Source organism: Panthera uncia, chromosome A2, assembly GCF_023721935.1.
Source record: "Panthera uncia isolate 11264 chromosome A2, Puncia_PCG_1.0, whole genome shotgun sequence".
Lineage (NCBI taxonomy): Eukaryota > Metazoa > Chordata > Mammalia > Carnivora > Felidae > Panthera > Panthera uncia.
Window position 1 is genome coordinate 6,453,908 of NC_064816.1, and position 26,053 is coordinate 6,479,960.

The 26,053-nt window shown below is 41.6% G+C and overlaps 3 protein-coding genes across 4 annotated transcripts in view; 1 reads left to right on the top strand and 2 right to left on the bottom strand.

Moving 5' to 3' along the window:
* Positions 1-26,053, bottom strand: part of EIF3G (eukaryotic translation initiation factor 3 subunit G) — a 767,140-nt gene that overhangs the window by 243,292 nt on the left and 497,795 nt on the right. The gene's annotated exons all lie outside the window — the stretch shown is intronic.
* LOC125930599 (olfactory receptor 7D4-like) lies at positions 10,112-11,086 on the top strand. Its single transcript, XM_049642484.1, has one exon. The coding sequence runs from the start codon at positions 10,151-10,153 to the stop codon at positions 11,081-11,083; it is 933 nt and encodes a 310-aa protein (XP_049498441.1). The 5' UTR covers positions 10,112-10,150; the 3' UTR covers positions 11,084-11,086.
* On the bottom strand, positions 18,597-19,588 carry LOC125930569 (olfactory receptor 7E24-like). The gene is given in 2 exon segments (XM_049642445.1): positions 18,597-19,177; positions 19,180-19,588. Coding segments are annotated over 2 exon segments (990 nt in total).

The following is a 26,053-nucleotide window of genomic DNA, read 5'->3' on the forward strand; positions in this document are numbered from 1 at the left end:
AAAGAAAAGAAAAGAAAAGAAAAGAAAAGAAAAGAAAAGAAAAGAAAAGAAAAGAAAAGAAAAAAGAAAGAAAGAAAGAAAGAAAGAAAGAAAGAAAGAAAGAAAATCCCAGGAAACAATTCTAATCCACACAAATATGTTCTCTTTCCACCTTGGGCCAATCAACTGGGGTCAGGAAACAATGTTACTAGGAGCCCCTTTAGAACATTTATTTGTTTACTGATTTTTTACTGTGTCAGTCATATTTTAGGCTCAACTACCACAAGGATAAACAGGTACAGGTGTATGGGGAGAACGGGTTGTCACAATAAAAACCGTGTTCTTAATAAACCTCACTGAGTACGTTACATTGTGAAGAAGGTGAATGCACATCTTGTGGAAACATGCCCCGAACAGATGGAAAGGTTAATACAAAGCCCTTAAGGTGGGAGGTTGCCTGGGGAGGACGTGGCTGAAGGAGTGATGGAACCATAGTGCAAGAGAAGGACAGGTATCCAGGGCTGATTAGCTGAGGCTTTCCCTGCCTTTCAAGGACTTTCGCCTTTATTTGTTCTGAGTGATGTTGTTACAGCAGGGTGGGAGAGACGCTGGTCCTTGTCTCACGGAGTCGAAGAATGAATCTTGTGGACAACAGAGAAAAGTGATAGAATTTACTGAGAGAAAGTGTGGCATCCCAACTGGGTTGCCACTGAGGATTTCTGTCCCTGGCTTTTTATTGGGACCTTATCAGAAAGTTTGTGAGAATCCACGCATGCCGCCTAGCCTGGGCAGTTCCAGAACAAGTTTACCTTATCCTCTTTCTTCCCCCTGAACTTCACTGCCACTGCTCCTTCTTCAGCCTCCCATTTGTAGCTGCATCCTGCCTCCCTGACGGTCCCTTATCTCTCCATGCCTATCGTAACCCTTTCCCTACTCAATGTGAGGAGTCATAGCAGGGTTTGGGGCAGACAGACACTATATGACAGGATTTCACAGATCATTCCAGCTGCCTGGTTGAGAGTGGATTGCAAGGTGTGAGAAAGTCTGCTTGGAGATGACTGCAGTAAACCAAGTGAAATATGTATAGTTAGCTAGGAGCAGGGAGGTGACAGTGTAAGTGTTGAGAAGTGCTCCCTGGAACTATGATTAGAAGGAAGAGCCAAGATGATTTGTTGTCAGTCAGGATACAGGGATGAGATAAAGAGGAGCCAAGATTGGTTTCAGGGTTTGGGGCCTGAACAATGAAAGAACGGAAGTGTATCCATCGAGACAGGGAGGGCTGTGGATGGAGCATATTTGGAAGAAAAGTGGACGTCAGAAGTTCAAGTTTTGAAAGTTGAGAATTTCAAAATGGAGACGTTGTGAATGGATACATTTTATATGATTCTACTCATATGAGGTACCAAGAGGAGTCAAACTCACAGAGACAGAAAGTCAAATGGTGGTTTCCAGGGGCTGGAAGAAGGGACGAGATAGAGGGTTAGTGTCAACGGGGACAGAGTTTCAATTTGGGAGGATGAAAACATTCTGGAGAGATATGGATGCCAAGTGCACAGAATGTACACTTGAAGATAATCAAAATGGTACATCTTATGTCATTTAAATCTAACCACAATGCAAAACATCAAGCAGCCTAAGACAAAAATGAAAAATCGAGATTTGTTTTACATAACATTTCAATATCACTAAATAATAAAGAGAATGGTTGAGATTTTTTTAGATAAAAATTTTAATGTTACTTCTCAACAGGGGCGCCTGGGTGGCTCAGTCGGTTAAGCGGCCGGCTTCGGCTCAGGTCATGATCTCGCGGTCCGTGAGTTCGAGCCCCGCGTCGGGCTCTGCGCTGACAGCTCAGAGCCGGGAGCCTGTTTCAGATTCTGTGTCTCCCTCTCTCTCTGACCCTCCCCGTTCATGCTCTGTCTCTCCCTGTCTCAAAAATAAATAAACGTTAAAAAAAATTTTTTTTTTTTAAATAAAAAAAAATATTACTTCTCAACACTTGTCTAGACCAGGGTTTCTCAGTCTCCATAATATTGACATTTTTGGCCTGATTATTTTCCACAGGGGACTGTTCTGTATATCACATGATGTTTAACAGCATCCCTGGCCTTCAGCCACGAGATGCCAGCACTGTGTTGGGATAACCAGAAATTGTTCCAGAAGGGTCAAAATCAGCCCCATGGAGAACACTGGAGCAAAAACATTCCCTGAGTGCAGAAGTTGATGGTGTTAGCTTTCAAAGAGATGGGATAAGAGAAAAGCAACATGTTAGGGAGGAGAAAATATCTTGGGAAGATGTTGAAGGGCCTGCAGAGCACCCCATAGGCACTATTATCTTGGAGGTGAAATGTACTGGTCTGGCGATCATGGGTCTGCAGGGATGGTGGTACAGACCAACTACTTGTAAGGGAAGAATGAGAAGATTCTGCTGTGAATGTCAGGAGTTAGACAAGCTGTTGCCTGGCTGAATCCTGCCCATAACCCTTATTTCTCAGGTACATCGTCTCCACCAGATATATGTTCTCATGGACACTCTGCCATCCACCACATTCACCTCTAGTGTTATTAAATAATTGTTTGTATGATTATTTTATGAATGGGTGCCTCTTAAAAACATCCACCTGAACTTTGAATCCCGTCCCCTTCTAACTTTTGGGGGGAGCTTACGCTTCATTTATTTTTTTTTTTAATTTTTTTTTTAACGTTTATTTATTTTTGAGACAGAGAGAGACAGAGCATGAACGGGGGAGGGTCAGAGAGAGGGAGACACAGAATCTGAAACAGGCTCCAGGCTCTGACCGTCAGCACAGAGCCCGACGCGGGGCTCGAACTCACAGACCGCGATATCGTGACCTGAGCCGAAGTCGGACGCTTAACCGACTGAGCCACCCAGGCGCCCCTCATTTATCTTTTTTATCCTGTGTATTCCAATGTCTGGGTGCAATGTTAGAATTTCCAATAGAAATAAAATAGAATTCTGCAGAAAAGAAATAAAACTCAAGACACCTGGGTGGCTCAGTCACTTAAGGCTCTTGATTTCTGCTCAGGTCATGATCTTGTGGTTCATGGGTTCGAGTCCCACGTTGGGCTTTATGCTGACAGTGTACATCCCACTTGGGATTCTGTCTCTCCCCCTCTCTCTCTGTTCCTCCCCCACTCGTGCTCTCTCTCTCTCTCTTTCAAAATAAATAAATACATTTAAAAAATAGTAAATTGTCAAGATCCATCAATTCCAGGTATATGCCCCCTAAAATTTAAGGAAGAAACTCAAATAGATTCTTGCTGAAGTTCATCCCAGCATTAACCACAATAGCTGAAGGATGAAAACAGATGAACAGATAAACAAAATTGGATATATACATACAAATGAAATATTATTCAGCCTTAAGGAATGAGATTCTGATACATGCTGCAACATGGTTGAATCTTGAAAACATGCTAAGTGAGATAAGTCAGACACAAAAGGATAAGCACTTTATGAGTCCACTTATATGAGGTACCTAGAATGGGCAAAGTCATAGAGACAGAAAGTAGAATAGGGGTTTTCAATGGTTGGGAGAGGGGGAATGTGGAATTTGTTTAACGGGGACAGTGTACTATTGGAAATGATGATAAAGTTCTGGAAATGGATAGTGGTGATGGTTGTACAACATTGTGAATGTTCTTAATGCCACAGACCTGCACACTTAAAAATTCTTAAAATGGAAAATGTTATTATATACATATTGTGGAGATATATATCTATCTATGCCTATATATTTGTATCTATCTCTACAATAAAATATAAATAAAAATAAAGTAAAGTAAAATTGTTGTAAATTTTTTTCAAAGTACATTCTCAGGCTCTTCCCCTGGAGATATTGACTATGTATGTCTGGAATAAGGTGGAAAGTTATACATTAACAAGAGCCCAAGGTGATACTTTTGATAAAGCTTACATTTTGAAACTACCCTAGGGCAACTATTCTCAAAATAGTGTCCTAGAGACCAGCAAAATTTAGAGGTTGTGAAAAATCCAAATTATCAGGCCCAAAACCAGACATATTGAGACAGAAACTTGGAGACGGAACTCAGGAATCTATTTAAATAAAAGGGGCACCTGGGTGGCACAGTCAGTTAAGAGTCTGACTCTCGATCTCAGCTCAGGTCATGATCTTGCAGTTCGTGAGTTCAAGCCCCACAATGGGCTCTGTGCTAATAGTGTAGAGCCTACTTGGGATTCTGTCTCTCCTTCTCTCTGCCCCTCCTCTGCTTGTTCTCTCTCTGTGTGTCTCTCAGAATAAATAAATAAACTTAAAAAATAAAATAACTTAAAACTAAATCTAGTTAAACAAATATTCAAGGTCATCCTGGCACAGGCCAGAAGTTTGAGAACGATTACCCAAGTGACTCCTGGGATCCTTCATTACTCAGCCATCTGCCTGATGTGAATACTACAAGTCAGTTGTCTTCAGGAGGAGATCTAAGAAACACTGGAAAAATTCTTCCCAGAGAAAAGGAACCCAGAGAGAGGTGTCACAGCTGGCCCCACTGTTACTCTCCTAGGGATACGGAATTGGCAGGTCAGAGACCCTTTCCTGTGTGGTCCCTGCCTATCAGGAGTCAAATTGATCAGGGAATGGAAAATCCATTGATCAATTTGTCTAACAAGCTTCACAGGGGATTCAGTCCCCAGGGCCACCAAACCTGTAACATATCAACTTATAGTCACCAAGGCTCATGTATCACTCCCAAGATACCCATGTCTTTGCCAGGAAAAATCAGACACACGCTGCATTACATGCCTGGCTCTGTATCGCTTCTCTTTGGGGAAACAAATCTTTCTTCATTGCCCACCCTCCATGAGAGAACAAGATGCAGGGGAGTCGGTCCCAGTGGTGAGCCCACATTGCCAAGCATGCATAGCCCAGTAAATGTTGTGGGAAATAGAGAAAAGAGGTGGTTGGGTAGAAAGGGCATTGACTACTATTAAGCATGTGGCAGGAACACCCCCATGGTATCCATGCAGGAGGAGCTCTAGGGGCCAATTTTTTGGAGGGTGAATGGCTACCCTACCATTGTTAGTGAGCTTTTACTTTGCTTGCATGTTATTTGGGTGGATGGTTGATGGAGATTATAGGGTTGAGGAGGAAGAGTTAAGCAGCCAGTCTGCTCTTGGATACCACAGCACTATCCAGGACCACACCGTGTAATGGCACAGTTACCAGTCGGAAGTGCACAAATGGATGCCCCCAGGTACTGATAGATTATTAGGTCTTTGACTATGCAATATGGATCTTCTCTTATTCTTTACTCCTATCGCCTGGCCCCAAAACTCCAGAGACTTCACCTTCATTCAGACCAGATAAATCCTTTCTGAATCCTTCTTTACCACCTTCATTTGCTGGGGAACATACCCTGTTTCTCCGTAAGGACCTGTCCCTCCTCTTCCTTCTTCACCTTCATCTGTGGTCCTCATAGAGATATTCAAGAGTGAAGAGTCTGTGTTCCCTGGTATCTAGGGCTGCAGTGTATAAAGACGTGGGCACGATGGATGTGGGAGGAAGAGCAAAGCACACAGGAAGGTCCAATGTCCAGTCCCCTCTTGACACCCTCCCCTTCGGCTCTGGAAACATTCTGGAAGACACTGATTTCACATATCCCTTCCTCATAGTTTCACTTGATTCCTCTTGGGTGTCAAGTCTCACCCTTATCTAGAAACACGGAATCATTAGTAAGACATGGGAACAATTTATTCACCTCTTCACCTTTGTTCCTCTTCCCTAAAATTGGTGACGTGGTCCCTTCAACTTTAATGATGTGAGTATTCCCAATCCCATTCCCTTTGACCCTAGTTTGCCTGCTTTAAATCTATCTTTCACTCCAGGCACCAGAGAAAATCATGATATGGATCATGTTACTCCTTTAGTCACAGTCCTTACATAGCCCCTATCCTTTTATCCATTGTTTTTTTCAAGGTTCCCAGAGATGTGGCCCCCACTCATCTCGTCAACCTCATTCTTCACCATTTCCATGTCCCACTTTGTGTTGCAACAAATTGCTAAGAGCACACTGTCCCATGCAGCTTTTTGCTTATGGGCTTTTTTCCTTGCTGCCTTCTCTGCCAGAAAAGCCCATGCTCAGTCATCAACCTAGACAACTCCTTGCCCACAGATCTGTTCCTCCAGGAATCCTTCCTTGACTGCATCACTTCAGGCTGTATTTGTGGTTCCTTTCTCGACTTCACTCTGAAGACTGCATTTACCTTAGCTTTTAAGTCACTGTATTACGATGACTGGTTTCTGTATCCACCACTACCCCTGAAAGGCAGGCTCCCTCAAGACAAAACCACACCATTAATCTTTGTACCCCCAACAGCTAACACTTAGCCTGTCCCAAAGTAATCCTTCTTGCAGAATGGCTTCCAGGACTTTTTCAGTGACTAACAGCCTAGTTCCATTCTTCTCTACATCCTGCCTGGCTCCACAAAATTGCCCACTAACACTAGATCCTAGAAACAGAATAGAAACAGAAGACCAACATGTATTTGGTGCATGAATAAAGGGGAAAGTATAAATGACAAATGGTTGTATCTTTCACCTCTAATTTCTAAGCTCTCGTCCTAAGATAAAATGTTTCTTCCTTTCTTTCTTTCTTTTTGCTGATCATAAATCTTTATTTTTTTAATATGAAATTTATTTTCAAATTGGTTTACATCAAACACCCAGTGCTCATCCCAACATGTGCCCTCCTCAATGCCCATCACCCACCCTTCCCTCCCTCCCACCCCCCATCAACCTTCAGTTTATTCTCAGTTTTGAAGAGTCTCTGATGGTTTGGCTCCCCCTCTCTAACTTTTTTTTCCTTCCCCTCCCCCATGGTCTTCTGTTAAGTTTCTTAGGATCCACATAAGAGTGAAAACATATGGTATCTTTCTCTGTATGACTTATTTCACTTAGCATAACACTCTCCATTTCCATCCATCCTTTTGTTGCTACAAAAGGCCAGATTTCATTCTTTCTCATTGCCAAGTAGTATTCCATTGTGAATATAAACCCCAATTTCTTTATCCATTCATCAGTTGATGGACATTTAGGCTCTTTCCATCGTTTGGCTATTGTTGAAAGTGCTGCTATAAACATTGGGGTACAAGTGCCCCTATGCATCAGCACTCCTATATCCCTTGGGTAAATTCCTAGCAGTGCGATTTCTGGGTAATAGGGTAGATCTATTTTTAAATTTTTGAGGAACCTCCACACTGTTTTCCAGAGTGGCTGCCCCAGTTTGCATTCCCACCAATGGTACAAGAGGGTTCCCATTTCTCCACATCCTCGCCAGCATCTATAGTCTCCTGATTTGTTCATTTTAGCCACTCTGACTGGCATGAGATAATATCTCAGTGTGGTTTTGATTTGTATTTTCCTGATGAGGACTGACATTGAGCATCTTTTCATGTGCCTGTTGGACATCTGGATGTCTTCTTTAGAGAAGTGCCTATTCACATCTTCTGTCCATTTCTTCACTGGATTATCTGTTTTTTGGGTGTGGAGTTTGGTGAGTACTTTATAGATTTTGGATACTAGCCCTTTGTTTGATATGTCATTTGCAAATATATTTCCCCATTCCGTTGGTTGCCTTTTAGTTTTGTTGATTGTTTCTTTTGTAGTGCAGAAGCTTTTTATGTTGATGAGGTCCCAATAGTTCATTTTTGCTTTTAATTCCCTTGCCTTTGGAGATGTGTCAAGTAAGAAATTGCTGCAGCTGAGGCCAGAGTGGTTTCTTCCTGCTTTCTCCTCTTGGGTTATGATGGTTTCCTGTCTCACATTCATGTCCTTACCCATTTTGAGTTTATTTTTGTGAATGGTGTAAGAAAGTGGTCTAGTTTCATTCTTCTGTATGTTGCTGTCCAGTTCTCCCAGCACCATTTGTTAAAGAGGCTGTCTTTTTTCTACTGGATAGTCTTTCCTGCTTTGTCAAAGATTAGTTGGCCATACTTTTGTGGCTCCAATTCTGGAGTCTCTGTTCTATTCCACTGGTCTATGTGTCTGTTTTTGTGCCATAAGATAAAATGTTTCTAATCTATAAGAAACTCTTTCTTAAGATGAATGTGATAATTCATCATTTCATGACCCGCTTGAATCATAATCCGGTCCCTCTAAGAAATGGCTTTACTGAATTCTAATGCAGTTGATGATGTTGACACACAGCACCCAGGGAATATCCAGAATTGTGGGCATTTCCTGTGTACTCTGATCTTCTGCTCAAAACAGATCAGAATGCAAGGGAGCAAGCTACATCTATTAAAAGTCAAGGAAAATTTTTACAAACTATCATGCTTTAAAGATGAGTCGTGACCTTCTGTTTCGAATACCTCTCACCTGACCAGAAGCCACCAGAGGTGATTGCAAACTGCCCACCTACCAAGGGTCAGAACAAAGACGTTCATTCATACTTAAACAATTTGCCTACAACGTGACCATCTTTATCATTCCAGACACACTCTTTGCTTTGGGGTTTTTGTGTTTTGTTTTTTTTTAGGTAAAATTGGTATGTAATATTATATTAGCTTAAGGTATACAACATAATGATTCATCACATTGCACATATAATATTTGACATATTACCACAATAGGTCTAGTTAACATCTGTCACCACACATAGTTACAAAAACTTTTTTCTGGTGATGAGAAATTATATGATCTATTTTCTTCTTTTTTAAATTTTTTTTATTTATTTTTGAGAAACAGTGCACTAGTGAGGGAGGAGCAGAGAGAGAGGGAGACAGAGAATCTGAAGCAGGCTCCAGGCTCCAAGCTGTGAGTACAGAGCCAGATACAGGAATGGAACTCATAAACTGCGAGATCATGACCTGAGCTGAAGTCAGACACTTATCCGACTGAGCCACCCAGGTGCCCCTATAAGGTCTATTTTCTTAGCAACTCTCAAATATACCATATAATATTAACTGTATTCATACTGCATATTATACCTCATGGTTTACTTGTTTTATAACTGGAAGTTAGTACCTTTTGACCCATTTCACCTATTTTACCCACCCCCTCCCTGCTACTTTGGTTTTTATACCTAAGAGGACTGACAGGGTTGACAGCCAATGGTGGCTTTTTTCCCTTTGTAGTTAGGGGTATTACATAATAGCAGGTGTGTAAAAATATTTCTAATGAGTCAAAACACAAAGCAGAAGATCATTTTATGATTTTATGCTGTTCAGCATCCTGAGTTATAGGACCCCTTCCTCTATATCTGGGTACAGGACCCTCAAGACCTGGAACAGAGAGAGTAGGAGAGTAGGTGGGGTCCTCCTCCTCCCAGCCTCATTGAATCATCACCTGATTGTGAATGCCGCATCTGACTCTCATCTTTTGGGCTCCTGTGTCAACATCCTGGAGCAGTTCCTATGCTTTCCCCAGGTATTTGATGAGCACCATAGAGATTAAGTCTCAAAGTTCTGTTTGGGACCTTTGTAGTATCTAATGGTACTGAAATAGTGCAAACCTTGATATCTACATTTTTGTTAGACATGTGTAGCAATTCCTTAACTTCACAAATAAAGAGCATTTAGTCAAGCACCAAATGTTCAGGAGCGTCTGGCCTTGTTTCTGCAGGATGTTGATGGCTCCTGGTACACTAAGCATTAAGTATTTGTTCATGTGATTTATTATTTTGTGAAAACCTTTTCTTTTTTCTTCCTTTATTTTTTACTTGAGGAGTAAACCTACATTCTACTCATCCTGCAATAGTCTGTCCAGATATGTGAGATACTTGCAAATTTTCTCACCTCTGAGACATAGTTGCCTGACCCTTTTTTGAGTCCCAGACAAGGCAGGTAATCCACATTAAGTTACTACGTTCACCGGACCTCATGTTCCTCATTTGTGTTAGAGTAAGTTTGGGTCATGTTATTTAATGTCAAAAGTTGTTCTTGAATTTTTAGATTTCATGATTCTAAATAAAAAGGATAAATGAGGGCCCCAAAGACCGATGGACAGGGATTGATCAACATTATTAAATGTTGTATGTAACAACAGAATGTAGGATTCCTAAATTCTGAAGTGTGAAGGCTTTTGTGCCCAATGCTTCATTTCAAGAAATAAAAAAGTAGACTCTAGAGTTTGTCTAGTGTCTATTTCATGTGCATTCCCTTCTTCAGTCATCTAGCTGATGTGCTGACAATATGGAACCAAGAAATCAAACGAGTGTTTCAGAATTTTTACTCCTGGGATTTTCCCAAGACTCAGAGAATCAACCCATTCTATTTGGGCTCTTTCTGTCCATGTACCTGGTCACCGTGCTCGGGAACCTGCTCATCATCCTGGCCATCAGCTCTGACTCTCACCTCCACACCCCCATGTACTTCTTCCTCTCCAACTTGTCCTTTGCTGACATCTGCTTCATCTCCACCACCATCCCTAAGATGCTGGTGAACATCCAAACACAGAGCAAATCCATCACCTATGCAGGCTGCATCGCCCAGATGTATTTTTTCATGGTTTTTGGAGGTATGGACACTTTTCTCCTCACTGTGATGGCCTATGACCGGTTTGTAGCCATCTGTCACCCCTTGCACTACACAGTCATCATGAACCCGTGGCTCTGTGGCCTCCTGGTTCTTGTGTCCTGGTTCATCAGCTTGTCATACTCCCTGATCCAGAGTCTCTTAATGTTGTGGCTGTCCTTCTGCACCAACAGGGTAATTCCACACTTTTACTGTGAACTTGCTCAGGCCCTCATGCTTGCCTGCTCAGACACATTGGCCAATCACATCCTGCTATATATTGTAACTAGCTTTCTTGGCATTGTTCCCTTCTCAGGGATCCTTTTCTCCTATAGCCGAATTGCCTCCTCAATCCTGAGAATCCCATCAGCTAATGGGAAGTATAAGACATTTTCCACCTGTGCATCTCACTTGTCTGTGGTTTCTTTGTTCTATGGGACAGGGCTTGGTGTGTATCTCAGTTCTGATGCATCTTCCTGGAGGGGCATGATTGCCTCATTGATGTACACCGTGGTCACCCCAATGCTGAATCCCTTCATCTACAGCCTACGGAACAGGGACATCAAGAGGGCTTTACAAAAAGTTCTCAGGATAACACTCTATGTTCAGTGATGGGAACACTAGTCCTGGGTTTTTGAGCTGACCGTGGTAGCAGCAGGTGGCTGCTAAAGAAATCCTACCTCCTAATCACACTGAGTTGTGCTTCTCACCCATCCTCCAAGAGTAAGTGACATTGCCCAGAGCTGCCTTGCGAGTACTTTTTCTAGGTACTTTAACCTCTTATGTTGACTCCTCTGTTATCCTCAGTTCTACCCTCTGCGTCCCCTCCTTTCACTTTCCTATTACTGCACCTCACCTTGGATTTCCAGTCCTGGGGCCACTTATGCTACTACCAGTTCAGAACAGTTGCATGAGCATTATGAAAAGTAGTGCATTTTATCAATAACCATTGTTAGTTCTTATTAACTAAGCGCCTTTGGTGTGCTAGGCTGCAAGAGATGTCTGGAAAACAGCACCGAAGGAAAAAAAAAAAAACACAGAAAAAAATCTTTGTCCTAATAGAGCATAAATCCAGGATCTCAGAGTTTCTGATCACATTATGTGTCCAAACAGAATATTCACTGATGGATTAATTATTTGGCTATTAGCAAGGTTGAACGTTTCTCCAAATGTTTATTGAGTGCACTTCCAAAATAAGCTATAAAAATATATCACTAAATGTAGAAAAACTTCTGGGTCCAGAGTATCAGAATTGACCAGGCTCTGATACATCATTTGGTTTAGTTGCCTTGTTGTGCAAGTGAATTTACCAAGGGCCCAACACAGGAGAACACACAGTGATAAAATCTGTGTGAAAGGAAACATGTCTTTAAGGATGATGTCAATTACTGGATTACAATTCAGGAGAGTAAGGACAGAATCACAGAATCACTACTCTCTAGGTATGTGATTCTGGGCAGCTTCAGCCGAGGTAGAGTAGGTTAGGACCAGTGGATCTTCTGATAAACGTTTGTTTTCATATCTTCTTCACCATAAAGCAATTGGATAATGTGTTAAGTCTTGGGATGGTGGTGTTTGCCAAGGCACTGCAACAGGGAAGGCAAACATAAACACAAAAATATCCGTCCTGATAAAGATGAGTTGCTGACCACTCCAGAATGGAAGGAGTCTGACAGAATCTACTTTCCATCAAGTGGAGTCTTCAAGGGATAGCACCATTTTGAAAAACTATTTATGGATTTCCAAAAGGGGGACCCACCTCCCCCTTAATTTCTTTTAGGCTTTGTGTCTAAAAATAGATTTCATCTAGAAACTGGGGAAAGAATCAGGATATTCGATTGTGGTAGCCGACATCTGATAATTGCAGACTTGCTTTTTATATTTTGGGTTATCTAAGTCAACTGATACTCTTGATGTCTGCTCATCTATGATCTGTTACCACCACCACAGGTCTCTGTGGCTCATGGATCCCAGTCACCATTCTGGATTTGTTGCTCAATCACCCATGGTTAAGACTACTGCCATTTAAGTTTAAAACTCAAGATATTTGTGAATGTAGTTTAGAACTTCTGTCCAGGTATGGAGGTTAGCTAACTGAACCATATTAAAACACTCAAGAATTACAAGTTTGGAACAAGAGTAGAAATTTTGGATATCAACTGATTAAGACTGCCTTAACATTCCCTGCAGCTTGACTAAAGTTAAAACATGTTTCTTCCTGACTGCAAGGGCCTGACTACCCCTTTGTCATCAATTTTACAACCCAGGATGTCTTCCTTAAAGACCTGGGAGCCATCCCTTTGAAATATAATCGTCAATAATGTTAGCACCTTTATCTCCCAACCTCTTTGCATAGGAGGGTAGGCGCTTAAGTTCAATAAGCAGCAATTAGCAAACACAGATAGACTAGCCACATCGACCAACCTCCCCCCAATATCTTCCACCCCTTTTCCATAAGCTCACCCCAGCTTCTAAAATCCTCCTGTCTTTTGTTCTGTGGAGTTGAGTTCAATCTCTATCTCTTACTGTAATAGTCTTGAATAAGGTCTTCTTTACCTGTTTGACTATGTGCAATGCAATTTTACTTGGACACACAACGAACGACTTTCTCTAGAAAGTCTCTAGAAATTTCTAACAAATTTCTATCAAAGTACTCTTTTGATGAAATTGCCCAGTGTTTTGCCTGTTTAAGCAAATAATATTGCGTCTTACAAAGGACTTCAGACTGGAAGAGGAGCAAAACCCACTTTCTTGATGCATCAGTTTCATTTGGAACAAAATATCTGAGGTAGCTTGGTACAAAGACTGTCCATGACACTCAAAACATGTGAACTCACTCAGAAGGTAATGGTAGTAAAAGATGAATAGAGACTAACCTGATGGAGAGAACATCAGGAGAATTTAGATGGGTGTAAGAGAAGGCATCTTTTTTTTAAGTTTATATTACTTACTTTGAAAGAGAGAGAGAGAGAGAGAGAGAGAGAGAGAGTGAAAGCAAGCATGGGAGGTGCAGAGAGAGAGAGAGAGAGAGAATCCCAAGCAGGCTCCTCACCGTCAGCAAGGAGCCTGATGTGGGGCTCCAACCCAAGAACTGTGAGAAAATGACTGAAGCTGATCAAGATTTCTTCACTTAACTGACTGAGCCATCCAGGTACCCCAGAGAGAGAAAACATCTTTAAGTTTCGATATTTAAGTGGAAAATTGGGTAAGAAAGGGGAAGAAAATTTTAGGCAGAGAGAATTAAGTGTAATGGTCTAGAGACTGAAAGAATATAGTCTGTTTAAAGAAAAATAAGAGGGGTGCCTGGGTGGCTTAGTCAGTTGAGGGCCCAACTTTGACTCTAGTCATAATCTCACAGTTTGTGGCTTTGAGCCCCGTGTTGGGCTCTGTGCTGATGGTTCAGAGCCTGCTTCAGATTCTGTGTCTCCCTCTCTCTCTGCTCCTCCCTTGCTCCTGCTCCTGCTCTGTCTTGTCTGTTTCAAAAAATAAATAAATAAACATTAAAACATTTTTTTAATTAAAAAAAAGAAATATAAGATATCAAATATGTCTGGGAATGCAATCTGGTGCAGCCACTCTGGAAAACAGTATGGAGGTTCCTCAAAACATTAAAAATAGAACTACCCTATGACCCAGAAATTGCACTACTAGGCATTTATCCAAGGGATACAAGTGTGCTGTTTTGAAGGGACACATGCACCCCAATGTTTATAGCAGCGCTAACAACAATAGCCAAAGTATGGAAAGAGCCCAAATGCCCATTGATGGATGAATGGATAAAGAAGATGTGGTGTACATACACACACACACACACACACACACACACACACACACAAACACACACACACACAATGGAGTATTACTCGGCAATCAAAAAGAATGAAATCTTGCCATTTGCAACTACGTGGATGGAACTGGAGGGTATTATGCTAAGTGAAATTAGTCCGTCAGAGAAAGACAAATATCATATGACTTCACTCCTATGAGGACTTTAAGAGACAAAACAGGTGAACATAAGGGAAGGGAAACAAACATAGTATAAACAAGGGGAGGGGGATAAAACATAAAAGACTCATACATATGGAGAACAGACAGAGGGTTACTGGAGGGGGTATGGGAGAGGGTGTGGACTAAATGGGTCAGGGGCACTAAGGAATCTACTCCTGAAATCACTGTTGCACTATATGCTAACTAATCTGGATGTAAATTTAAAAAAATAAAATTAAAAAAAAAGATATCCAATATGTCTAGGCAAATGGTTCTCACACTTAGTGTGCAATAGAATCACCTGCTGGGCCTGTTAAAATACAGATGGCTGGTTCCAGCTGTAGAGGTTCTGATTCAGCAGGTCTGGAGAGGGTATGAAAGTTGGCATTTGTAGTTTCCCAGGTGAAGCTGACGGTGCTGGTCCAGGGACCAATGAAGGACCTGGAAAGGGACAGGAGAGACTAACTGAAGGGTGTTATAGACCATGGCAAGGGGTTCGAATTGTACTCAAAGAGTAACAGAAAGTGACTAGAAGGTTTTAAGCAGAGAAGTCACAAGTTTTGACTACACCTAAGAAATCAATCTGGCTGCCATGTCCACAGGGAGAAAGTGACTATTGCGCACCCAAATGGGCACTCTTGTAAGAGCGATAATACAATGTGACCATGAAGTGTTTTGGAAGAATGGGAAAAGCAAATCATATCACTAAAACAGTGCTATACAGATCATTTAATTGCTTTGATATGAAGGCAAATAAAACAAAGACCTAAAATGACAAAATTGAGGGGGGGGGTCTGTGTGACTTGAAAGGGTGGAGTAGGTCTCTCACTTGAAAATCTGAACAGCTATATTGTATGTGCTAGATGCTAGATGCTAGTGAATTTTGGCAGTGGAAACAAGAAGAGACTTACTAGTATGTCTGCCAACAAGCAGTTAAAGCAACTTCCGCTAATGGACCAGTGTTGGAATGTTTGTTAATTCTTCAGAAAACTCCCTTTCCGAGAAGGGCAGGAATAGCCTCAGTGTTGAACACTGAGGTCATCCCCACGAGCAATGCTTTCAAAATCCAATGAACAGAGGAATCTGTGGGGCCATGGTAAAACTTGTCACAAAATAAAGGGTTGGGTAGGGGGGAATGTTTATGGTTGGACCACTGACTCCAGAAATTTGAGGATTACAATAGCAGCAGCAGCCAAAATTGTCATTTTTAATGCATATTTTATTTACACCAAGGGTTTAATGTTTTAAAATAAACTTTTTAGGGGCGCCTGGGTGGCGCAGTCAGTTAAGCGTCCGACTTCAGCCAGGTCACGATCTCGTGGTCTGTGAGTTCGAGCCCCGCGTCAGGCTCTGGGCTGATGGCTCGGAGCCTGGAGCCTGTTTCTGATTCTGTGTCTCCCTCTCTCTCTGCCCCTCCCCCGTTCATGCTCTGTCTCTCTCTGTCCCAAAAATAAATAAAAAACGTTGGAAAAAAAAATTTTTTAAAAATAAATAAAATAAACTTTTAAAAAGTGTAACACACATGGGGATATGTATGTTACTTTATTATCTCAAACTCTACACTCCTTTTCTATCAAAATCTCTGCGTTTGGGTTTCCAGAGTTACTAAAAATTTCAATGGTGACCTCCCTGCTGGCCCCAGGGAGCATTGAATGAATGAATGTCCCCATTCTTCATCTCTTGCCCTTGAATTTTCCTTTTCATGAACCCAGCGTTAGGTTTGTAATTCAAAGAATATTTCAACTACTTCACAACTGCCTTTAAATTTTTTCAAGGAGCACCTGGGTGGCTCAGTCGGTTAAGCAACCAACTCTTGATCTCGGCTCAGGTCATGATCTCACAGTTTGTGAGTTCATGTGAGCCCAGTGTCGAGCTCTATCTTGGGCTCCCAGCTGACCATGCAGAGCCCACTTGGGATTTCTCCCTCCCCCTCTCTCTCTGCACCTTCCCCCTCTCAAAATAAGTAAATAAACTTGAAAAAAATGAAATAAAATGTTCTCAAATACATTTTATTAGTAACAAGGGGTCCCATATTGAGTTCCTTCTGAAGCCAACTCTGAGACAATGATTAGCACACAGGATGTTTACCAAGCAACGTTCCTAGAATCAACATCTGTGGAAGGGCATATGTGTAGTAAAGGATTTGGCCTTACCGAAAGAGAGATGGCCTTTGTCCCAGCTCCTAGGAGGTAACCTTTAAATGCTTGAAAATTCCCTAATGATAGAAGTGATTGGTTATTCGTGAAAGACCTCAGGTTATTCATGAAGGACCACACCTGATAGTTTATGCTAATGAAATGACTTAGGATGGGAACTGGCCTTGCCAAAAAGACCAGCCATGTGGTTAAAGGGTTGGAGTGTTGGGCAAAGGGATATCAGGCCAATATAGGGAGGGAGGTTGGAAATTGGGTTCAAACTGATAGGCCATAATTCAACTACTCATGTCTATATAATGAAGCCTCAATAAAAATTCTGGACAATGGAGCTCAGGTGAGCTACCTGATTGGAAATGGTCTTTGAGTATTGTCACACATATTGTCACCAGGAGGAGGTAATGGGTCTGGACTCCAAGGGAAGAGAACAACAAGAAGCTTCGCATATGGGAACCTCCATATGCCCTTCTTTGGCTAACTCTAACTTGTGTCTCTTTCCTATAAGCAAACTGCAATCATAAGCACACTGCTTCTTGAGCTTTGTGAGTCATTCTGGTGCATCTGAGGCAGTCCTCTCGGTTTGAATCATTCTAGCAAAGTATCGAATGTGAAAAAGTTCCCAAATTTGTATCCAACTGGTCTGATGTGAGAGTGGACCTAGGGGCTCCTGGACTTGCATCTGGTGTCAGAGGTGAGGACAATCTTGTGGTTTGGCAAATTCTTTGCAGCAAGGAAGGAAACTGGAAAAAGTCGAGCCAAGATGAAACCCATCAAAGATCTCCAAAAACCAGCAGGAAGTTCTGGAGCTAAGATGATCTCTTAGAGTTGCCTGGAATTAGGGCAAAGGGACCAAATGTTTGCACCCCCACACCTAATCAATCAGTCATCGGATGTGGGCTACCCCAAAAAGGAGGCATGAGCTTGCTGAAGTAGATCCCTATAGAGGTCGATTGCTGAGGGCTGAGTAACACCCAACATTTCAAGCAACATGTCCCTTATTCCTGACACAAGATCTTTTTTTAAATTGTGGTAAAAGAACATAAAATTTACCATCTTAAGCAGTTTTCAGTACAGTGGCATGAAGTACATTCACACTGTTGTGCAGTCATCACCACCATCCAACTCTAGAACTTTGCTATCTTCCCAAACTGAAATTCTGAACCTACTAAACACTACCTCCCCGTCTCTCGCTCCTCCAGACCCCAGCTCCCACCATTCTACTTTCTGTCTCTATGGATTCAACTACTTTATGAACCTCATATAAATGGAAGTATACAATATTTGCCCCTTTGCGTCGGGTTATGTAATATGACTGGGGAGAAGTTAGATGGAATGGGAAGGAGAATTATCAGGAAAATTGGGAATCACCTCTGTTCTGGTAGTTCCTCTCCCATCTATTCCTTGGGAATCATACACCGCAATGTTCCTAGAGAAGTCCCAGGAAACTTGATAACTGTTGACTCAAACTCAATATTAATAGTGTCCCATTTCAATTTCAAAAAGAAATTAGTCATCCTACTCGCTCAAAAATCTGACCAAGGGCATTAAGGTGCCAAAATGTATCAGATGCCTTGGTCCTTAAGGTAGGGTTTAGAACCTCCCATCAAATTGGTGGGTGGATGGGGCAGGGGGGAGGAATCTCAGGAAAATATAGAAACAATAAATAACAAGAGACAGTTATGATTATTTTGCATTGATAGAAACAAGACTGCTCATGACCAGGAGTCCTGGGTATTGCAAAAGGAAAGTGAGAGGGATATATAGATATATACATAATCCTGCAGGGGTTATAATTTAAATGGGGAGCCCAAAATAATTTCCCAGTTCCATTAGAGCTATGCTAAGGGAAAAATTGTGTAAGCAAAAACCAGAGATCCATATAGGTACCTATACTATGTGACTGCACATCCAGAATGTCTTGTGCATGTTTGATTCACTGCATTTTGCAGTGCAATGAACCGAAAAGGATAAGACACATGCTGAGATTAGTCTGTCCTGCTGATAATCCCCCACAGTGCTCTCTTGATATCCTTGTTTCTCAGGCTGTAGATGAAGGGGTTCAGCATTGGGGTGACCACAGTGTACATCACCGACGCCACTGCACCCTTCCTAGGGGAGGGGGAGACAGATGAACTGAGGTATACCCCAAGACCTGTTCCGTAAAACAAGCAAACAACTGACAGGTGAGAGCCACAGGTAGAAAAGGCTTTGTACTTCCCGCCTGTTGATGGGACTCTCAGAATGGAGGAAACAATTCGAGTATAAGAGCAAAGGATCCCTGAGAGTGGAACGCCACCAAAAATGGCCCCCATGAAATACATTAGTATGGTATTGATGGACGTATCAGAACAGGCAAGGTGGAGAAGTTGAGGTGCATCACAAAAGAAATGATGAATTTCCACACTTGTGCAGAAGGTAAGTTGTGACACCATCAAATAGTGAATCTGAGAGTCCAAAAGGCTGCTGAAAAATGACACGAGGACCAAAAAGCCACAGAGGCATGGGTTCATGATGACTGGGTAGTGCAGGGGGTGACAAATGGCCACAAACCGGTCATATGCCATCAGGCCAGGAGTAGATTGTCCAAACATCCAAATAGGAAAAAAAAGGATACCTGAGTTAGGCAGTCTGCATAGGTGACAGATCTACTGTGTGTTTGAATGTTCAACAGCATCTTGGGGATCGTAGTGGTGCTGAAACCAATGTCAGCCAAGGACAGGTTGGAAAGGAAGAAGTTCATGGGTGTGTAGAGGTGGGGGTCAGAGCTGACAGCCAGGATGATGAGCAGGTTCCCCAGCACAGTGACCAGGTACATGGACAGGAACAGCCCAAAGAGAAGGGGCTGTAGTTCCAGGTCATCTGAGAGTCCCATGAGGAAGGATTCTGAGACACCAGTTAGATTCTGTGGTTCCATGAAGATGGGACACCTCTTGAAAAAGAAGAGAGTGTTGAATAAACAAAACAAGTGTAGAGACATCCAGCTAAGTGTGAATATTTAGATTCAAGCAATTCATAAGTAACGCATTCACACTTGAGGATCCTACCTCCTGTTACCTTCAGCAACATTTCTCCATTGTAAACTCTTCTTAGAACTCTTTCCTTATTGGTGTCTTGGCAATTTACCTGTTTCTACATATACCCATCATGAAGACATTGAGCCAAAGAATGTTAGACAAGCATCTAAATATATAAACATAGAAATATTTAGGGGCACCTGGGTGGCTCAGTTGGTTAAGCATCTGACTCATGATTTCAGCTCAGGTTATGATCTCATGGTTTGTGGGTTCAAGCCCCTCATCAGGCTCTGTACTGACAGCATAGAGCCTGCTTGGGCTTCTCTCTCTCCCTCTCACTCTGCCCCTCCCTTGCTTGTACTTTCTTTCTCTCTCTCAAAATAAATAAACAAACTTTAAAAAGAGAAATATTTAGTTACACTTGCTTTGGAACTCATATTTGTGGCCAGGAAAAGTTGAGTTTTCTTGCTATCCCTGCATGATCCCATTGCCCTCTTCACTTCAGCTGCCCAAAGGCAAACACTGTCACGAATGTGGCAGTATATTTTCCTTTCAATGTTTTCATTATATTAATACTGATGTATTCATGAACAGTTTTCTTAAAAACTTACTTAACACTGGGGCGCCTGGATGGCTCAGTCGATCGAGCGTCTGACTTCGGCTCAGGTCATGATCTCATGGTTTGTGAGTTCGAGCCCCACGTCAGGCTCTGTGCTGACAGCTTAGAGCCTGGAGCCTGCTTCAGATTTTGTGTCCCCCTCTCTCTCAGCCCCTCCCCGACCTGTGCTCTATCTCTCTCTCTCAAAAACAAATAAAGCTAACAAACAAAGTTTAAAAGAAACCTTACTTAATACTATAATAATGCTCACATTGCTTTTTCATTCTCACCACAATAATGTGCTTTAAGTGTCTCTGTGAAGTACACACATCTATTTCAAGCACTTCAAATGATGCATAGTATTACCTGATGGATGACTTTATTTTATTTTTCCATTTCTTATTATAATATTCCTAATAAAATTCTTCTGCACACTTCCATATTATACAAGAATTTCTATACCATATAAGCAGAAAGGTGAAGAATTGTAAAAATCAATACATGTACAATTGTACTATTAATTATCTATCTTTATTTTCCTAATAGAAAAGGTAGACAAAAGCAACTTCATGCTTTTATTGTCAAGGTATAGAATTGGAAAGATGCCTGAAGTCTGTGTTGCCATGCTCTTTCATAGTAGATCCACATGAAAATTCTATTTTTGTCTAGGGAGTAATATTTCCAAATCACAGATCTCCAAAATAGGCTGCCAAATGCATTACTCCTCATAAAAAAATCCTATGATCTATAATATTCATATAGTAAAGGCCCCCGTAAACCATTTGGCCCATTTCCCTAATTCACAGATGAAGTCACAAAATCTCAAGAGAAGGAATTGGTCATCCTCTTTCTGTTTTCTCATCTGGGACAAAAGCATGTGTGAAATTGAAGAAATCATTCCACACTGGTGGAGTGCACCGAGTCTTGGGATGGGAATCAGTACTTTGAGTCTCACATCTGTCACATACTAAATCTGGAGTATTTGCAAGCTGTCAACCTCTCCGTGCTGGTATCCCTCTAGGTATCACCTAGAAATGGGGAGAACAGTACCCATGTGGCACCTAACAGAGGTTTGTACTGGAAGGAAGAGAACGACGCAGAGAGCATTGAAGACATATTGTCTATGCTCTGTTTCTGAGAACCAATGTAGGGTCTATTCAATATTGAACAGAGATCACTGTTGTCCTTGTCACCACTCTGTGCCAAGCAAAGTATAGACTCTGGGAAATCAGAAATGAATGTAATTCAGTTGTTTCCCTCCAAACACTCAGTACCTACCTGCATAAGAACAACAACAACAACAAAAATGTTCTCTCAGGATCTCAGGAAACCCAAAACTTCCAATCACAGGATATTTAGTTGGATAGATGGTGCTTAGCCTTGAGAATGACAGTAAAAACAATATTAATAATACCTAAAATTTACCTTGCCCTTACTATATGCATTCATCACATATTTAGTCACACGTACAGTGCTCATGTTAATTCTTACTCAGTGCAGTTGTATAAACCAGATCAAAGATATTAAGAGCTTGCCCAGTCCCATACAGATAAAAGAGTAGAGCAGATAAGATTCAAAATTCAATGGTGGGTCCCTGTTTCCCTGAACTTCAGAGCAGTTAAGAAGTCCAGAGGTCGTTTCCAAAATCGCTAAGATACACCTTTGAACTGTTTCTTTCTGTTTTGTTGTTGTTGTTGTTTGTTTGTTTGTTTGTTTGTTTTTTGGAGAGAGAGAAAAGCATGCAGGGGAGAGGGACAGAAAAAGGGAGAGAGAGAATCCAAAGCAGGCTGCATGCCCAGTGTTCAGCCCGATGTGGGGCTCAATCCCACTATTCTGGGATCATGACCTGAGCGAAAATCAAGAGTCAGACGCTCAACCGACTTAGCCACTCAGGCACCCCTGAACTCTTTATTTCTTAAGAATGGGATCTAACATACTGACTCTATCCCCTTAGAGATCAAGAGGGCCTAAATTACAAAAATGGAAGAGAAAGTGGAGTGTGAAGCAAAATCCAGGAGAATGGGCAAGAGAGAGCTTCTCTGAACTGTCATGAGTTCTTTTTTTTTTTTAATGTTTATGTATTTTTCAGAGCAGAAGACAGAGTGTGAGTGGGGAAAAAATATAGAGACGGAGACACAGAATTCGAAGCAGGCTCCAGGCTCTGAGCTGTTAGCCCAGAGCCCAATGCGGGGCTCAAACTCATGAGTTCTGAGATCATGACCTGAGCCAGAGTCTGACGCTTCGCTGACCGAGACATCCAGGTGCCCCATGAGCGGACTGTTTATATGATCTCTACCTTCATCTCAACTATCTTTTCTATAGTTGATGCAGCTGGTGGCACCACTGCTCTCTGGTGTCTTCTACCATGAACCCCCAAAGGAAAGAGCACAGAGAGCAGGAGTCTCTTCCTGGAGTAACGGGAAAAAGACAGGCAGGTTGGATAAGCAGGAGTGAATACAGTCTAGGTGCCCTGTGAACAGAGTCTCACTGTCTGCATCTAAACATGACTTCATCCCTATCTATTCCAGGACCTGGTAAAACTTAAAAACTTTATGCATAGCAAAGAAACAATCTTTCCAAAGAAGACATACAGACACGTGAGAAGATGCTCAACCTCACTCATCATCAGGGAAATACAAATCAAAACCACCATGAGATACCATTCAACACCTGTCAGAATGGCTAAAAGTAGCAACACAGGAAACACCATGTGTTGGGAAGGATGTGGAGAAAAGGGAACACTCTTCACTGCTGGTGTAGCCACTCTGGAGAATAGTATGGAGGTTCCTCAAAAAATTAAATATAGAACTACCCTATGATCCAGCAACTGCATTACTAGATATTTACCCAAAGAAAATAAAAATACTAATTCAGAGGGATACATGCACTCTGATAGCTATGGCATTATTATCTACAAAAATAGTTATAGAAACAGCCCAAGTGTCCATCAATTGATGAATGGATAAAAAAGTCGTGAGATAGATATTATACATATATATATATATATATATATATATATATATGTGTGTGTGTGTGTGTGTGTATTTCTCAGCCATAAAAAAGAATGAAATCTTGCCATTTGCAACAACATGGACGGAGCTAGAGCATTATGCTAAGTGACATAAGTCAGTGAGAGAAAGACAAATATAATATGCTTTCACTCCTATGTGGAATTTAAGAAACAAAACAAACAAGGAAAGGGGCAAAAAAGAGACAGAGGCAAGCCAAGAAACAGACTCTTAACTATAGAGAAAAAACTAGAAGAGAGGTGGTTGGGGGGATGAGTGAAATGGGTCATGGGCATTAAGGAGAGCACTTGTCACGATGAGCATTAGGTGACATATGAAATTGTGGAATCATTATACAGTACACCTAAAACGAATATTATGTTAACTATGATCACTAACTGGAATTTAAATTAAGCCTTAAAAAAGAGTCGGTTGGACACAAAAAATAAATAAAATCAGGAAGTGAAAGAGAATGCTGTGCTCCTCTCCTTATCTCTGAAATGATGATAATGCATGTTGTTGTCTGTTGGGGATGGTAATGCAGATAAAAGGTAGCAAGCTACATAGAAAACTTAACTCAGTGCCTGAAACTCGGAGTCCCAAGGTAAAAGTTTGTAACATTCTGGTTACTGTCATCATTGCCATCATCACCGTCATCATCACCTTCATGATCATTTGCAGGACTTGTGGGCAGTTAAGAAGGACCAATTTCCTGCTCTGATGGGGAAGATGCCCACGGGACACAGAAATAACATGGGGGCAAAAATAGAAATCTAAATAAGAGTTCTTGGATCCGCACCAAAACCAATCACATTAGGTCTTTATAGGGCTGTGAGTTGAATCTTTCCATTTTGGTCCCCTCATGTCTGGCTATTCCAACCGCTCTAGTTGCCTTGATGAGGAGGAAACAATGCTCTTCCAGTCCCTTCTGCCTTCAGTCTCTCCCACTGCACTTACTACTCCTGGACTGTGCTGTGTCTCTGCTGGAGCAGGTCTGAGGAACGCAGATCCCACTGCCACTCCCCTACCTGGAACTGGATGAGGACAGAGGCTTTGTTTCCAGGACTGGCAGGAACACAGATGCAGCTATGGGTCTCCTGGAGCAGACAACTCTGGGAGGAGGAGAGACATGTATGGAGCCCACTTAACTGGAACTGGCCACTAAAGGGCTGGAAAGCACGGGCTGATTGTTTACAGCTGTTTGACCTTGAGGGCTCAAAGCACATGGCACATAATTAGCCAAATTGGTCCATGTTCTCCCAATCTCTAAGGACATTCTATTACTAATGGAAGAGGAAAAGGAAAAAAGTGAATGTACCGAGGTTGCAGGGGGTTGGGGACGGGGTGTCAAGACCCTTCCTCTTCTCAGGAAGAAGCTGACCTCTACTCCTCACTTCTGACTTCCAAGTTACATACCTAACCATAAAATTCAGACACATTTTTTTTCCAACTAGAGAAAGCACCTTATGACTTTTGTATCTGTGAAGCCATTGACTTAATCATAATTTAGAGAGAATTAGGTCTTCTATTCTACTACTTCTATTTCTCCTACCAAGAATCTGATAGTATTTCTATTTTCTCACTGAAAATTTATGTCTCTAAGGAGAACTTTCTATTTTTATTTCTATAGACCTGGTTTGGGGTTTGGAATTTTATACACTGGAGATGTCTGGGTTTTGATGTTTTGAATGACTGTCCAGGTTCTAAATTTACCATCTAGCCATATACATTGTTATATTAGACAACTGTTTATCTTTACATATTTATCCGGTGACTTGATAGTTTGCTTAAATACTTCAGGAGCTCTCAGAGATCTCTACATTCAAAATGTGGGCCAGGGATGTAGTCCTCTCAAGGCTTGACTGGAAGATGAGCTCAGAGATTGATTTCTCATTTACTGATACAAAGAAAACCTCAATAATTACCAAATTAATTGGATATGAAAGGAAGTGTGCTAATCATGTTTGTGTGTGCATAAATGGCAGAGGAAAATTATAGAGTGTCCAAAGGACCAAATGACAGGAATATAGAGAAGGGTTGGAGAAGGAAGTATGCATACTGAGATGTTTTATAATGCTTGAACAAGAGGAAAATTTAGTATTAAACTGTAGTCACTTTGTAGCAGGAAGAGCTAATCCAATGCTAGGTTCATTGCCAGTGAAGCTGGTAGGCCATTGGCTTAGTCTGGAGGAGAGCAAATGAAAGCAGTTATCAGAAAGCTTTTCAGTAAGCCCCCAAATTTCTACCTCAGAAACTATCTGTACCACCTGTAAAGGAAAGATTGATACGAACACGGGTTCCCGGGAGTGTAGCAGAAGAGAGAAGAACCCGTCATGATAGAAGTGGTCATGATAGAAGAGAAGGAAGCATGGTGACAAGATGGAATCCTAATAAGGTGGTTACTAGTGAAAGGGAAGATCTGCCCTTTGCTGAGGACACGGTCCTTTGCTATCCTTGAGTAATGACAATGAAGATACAGTTACATTTATCCACAAAGACTTAGGTGCTTTAGAACCTACAGGCACAATCAAAACCACTGGAAATATCACCACTACCACTACTTGAAACCTCAGTTGTATACCCTTGACCAAGACACATCATTACACTCACCTTTTCATCCTCACCCACTTGCATTCTTCCCATCGCATCTCACAATGTAGCTTTATTCCCCACATTACGATTTACCAGAGTTCAATCAAGAAAACCTGCACTAGTTATTGTAATGAAGGTAATTTAATGTAGTTATGATTAAATACTTATTGAAAAGTGAAAGACACAAAAGGAAAAACATGGCAACAGAGCAGTAGCCGCAGGATGTAGTG

Coding starts and splice junctions, on each gene's coding strand:
- LOC125930599 (XM_049642484.1), top strand. CDS start 10,151: ATGGAACCAAGAAATCAAACGAGTGTTTCAGAATTTTTACTCCTGGGA.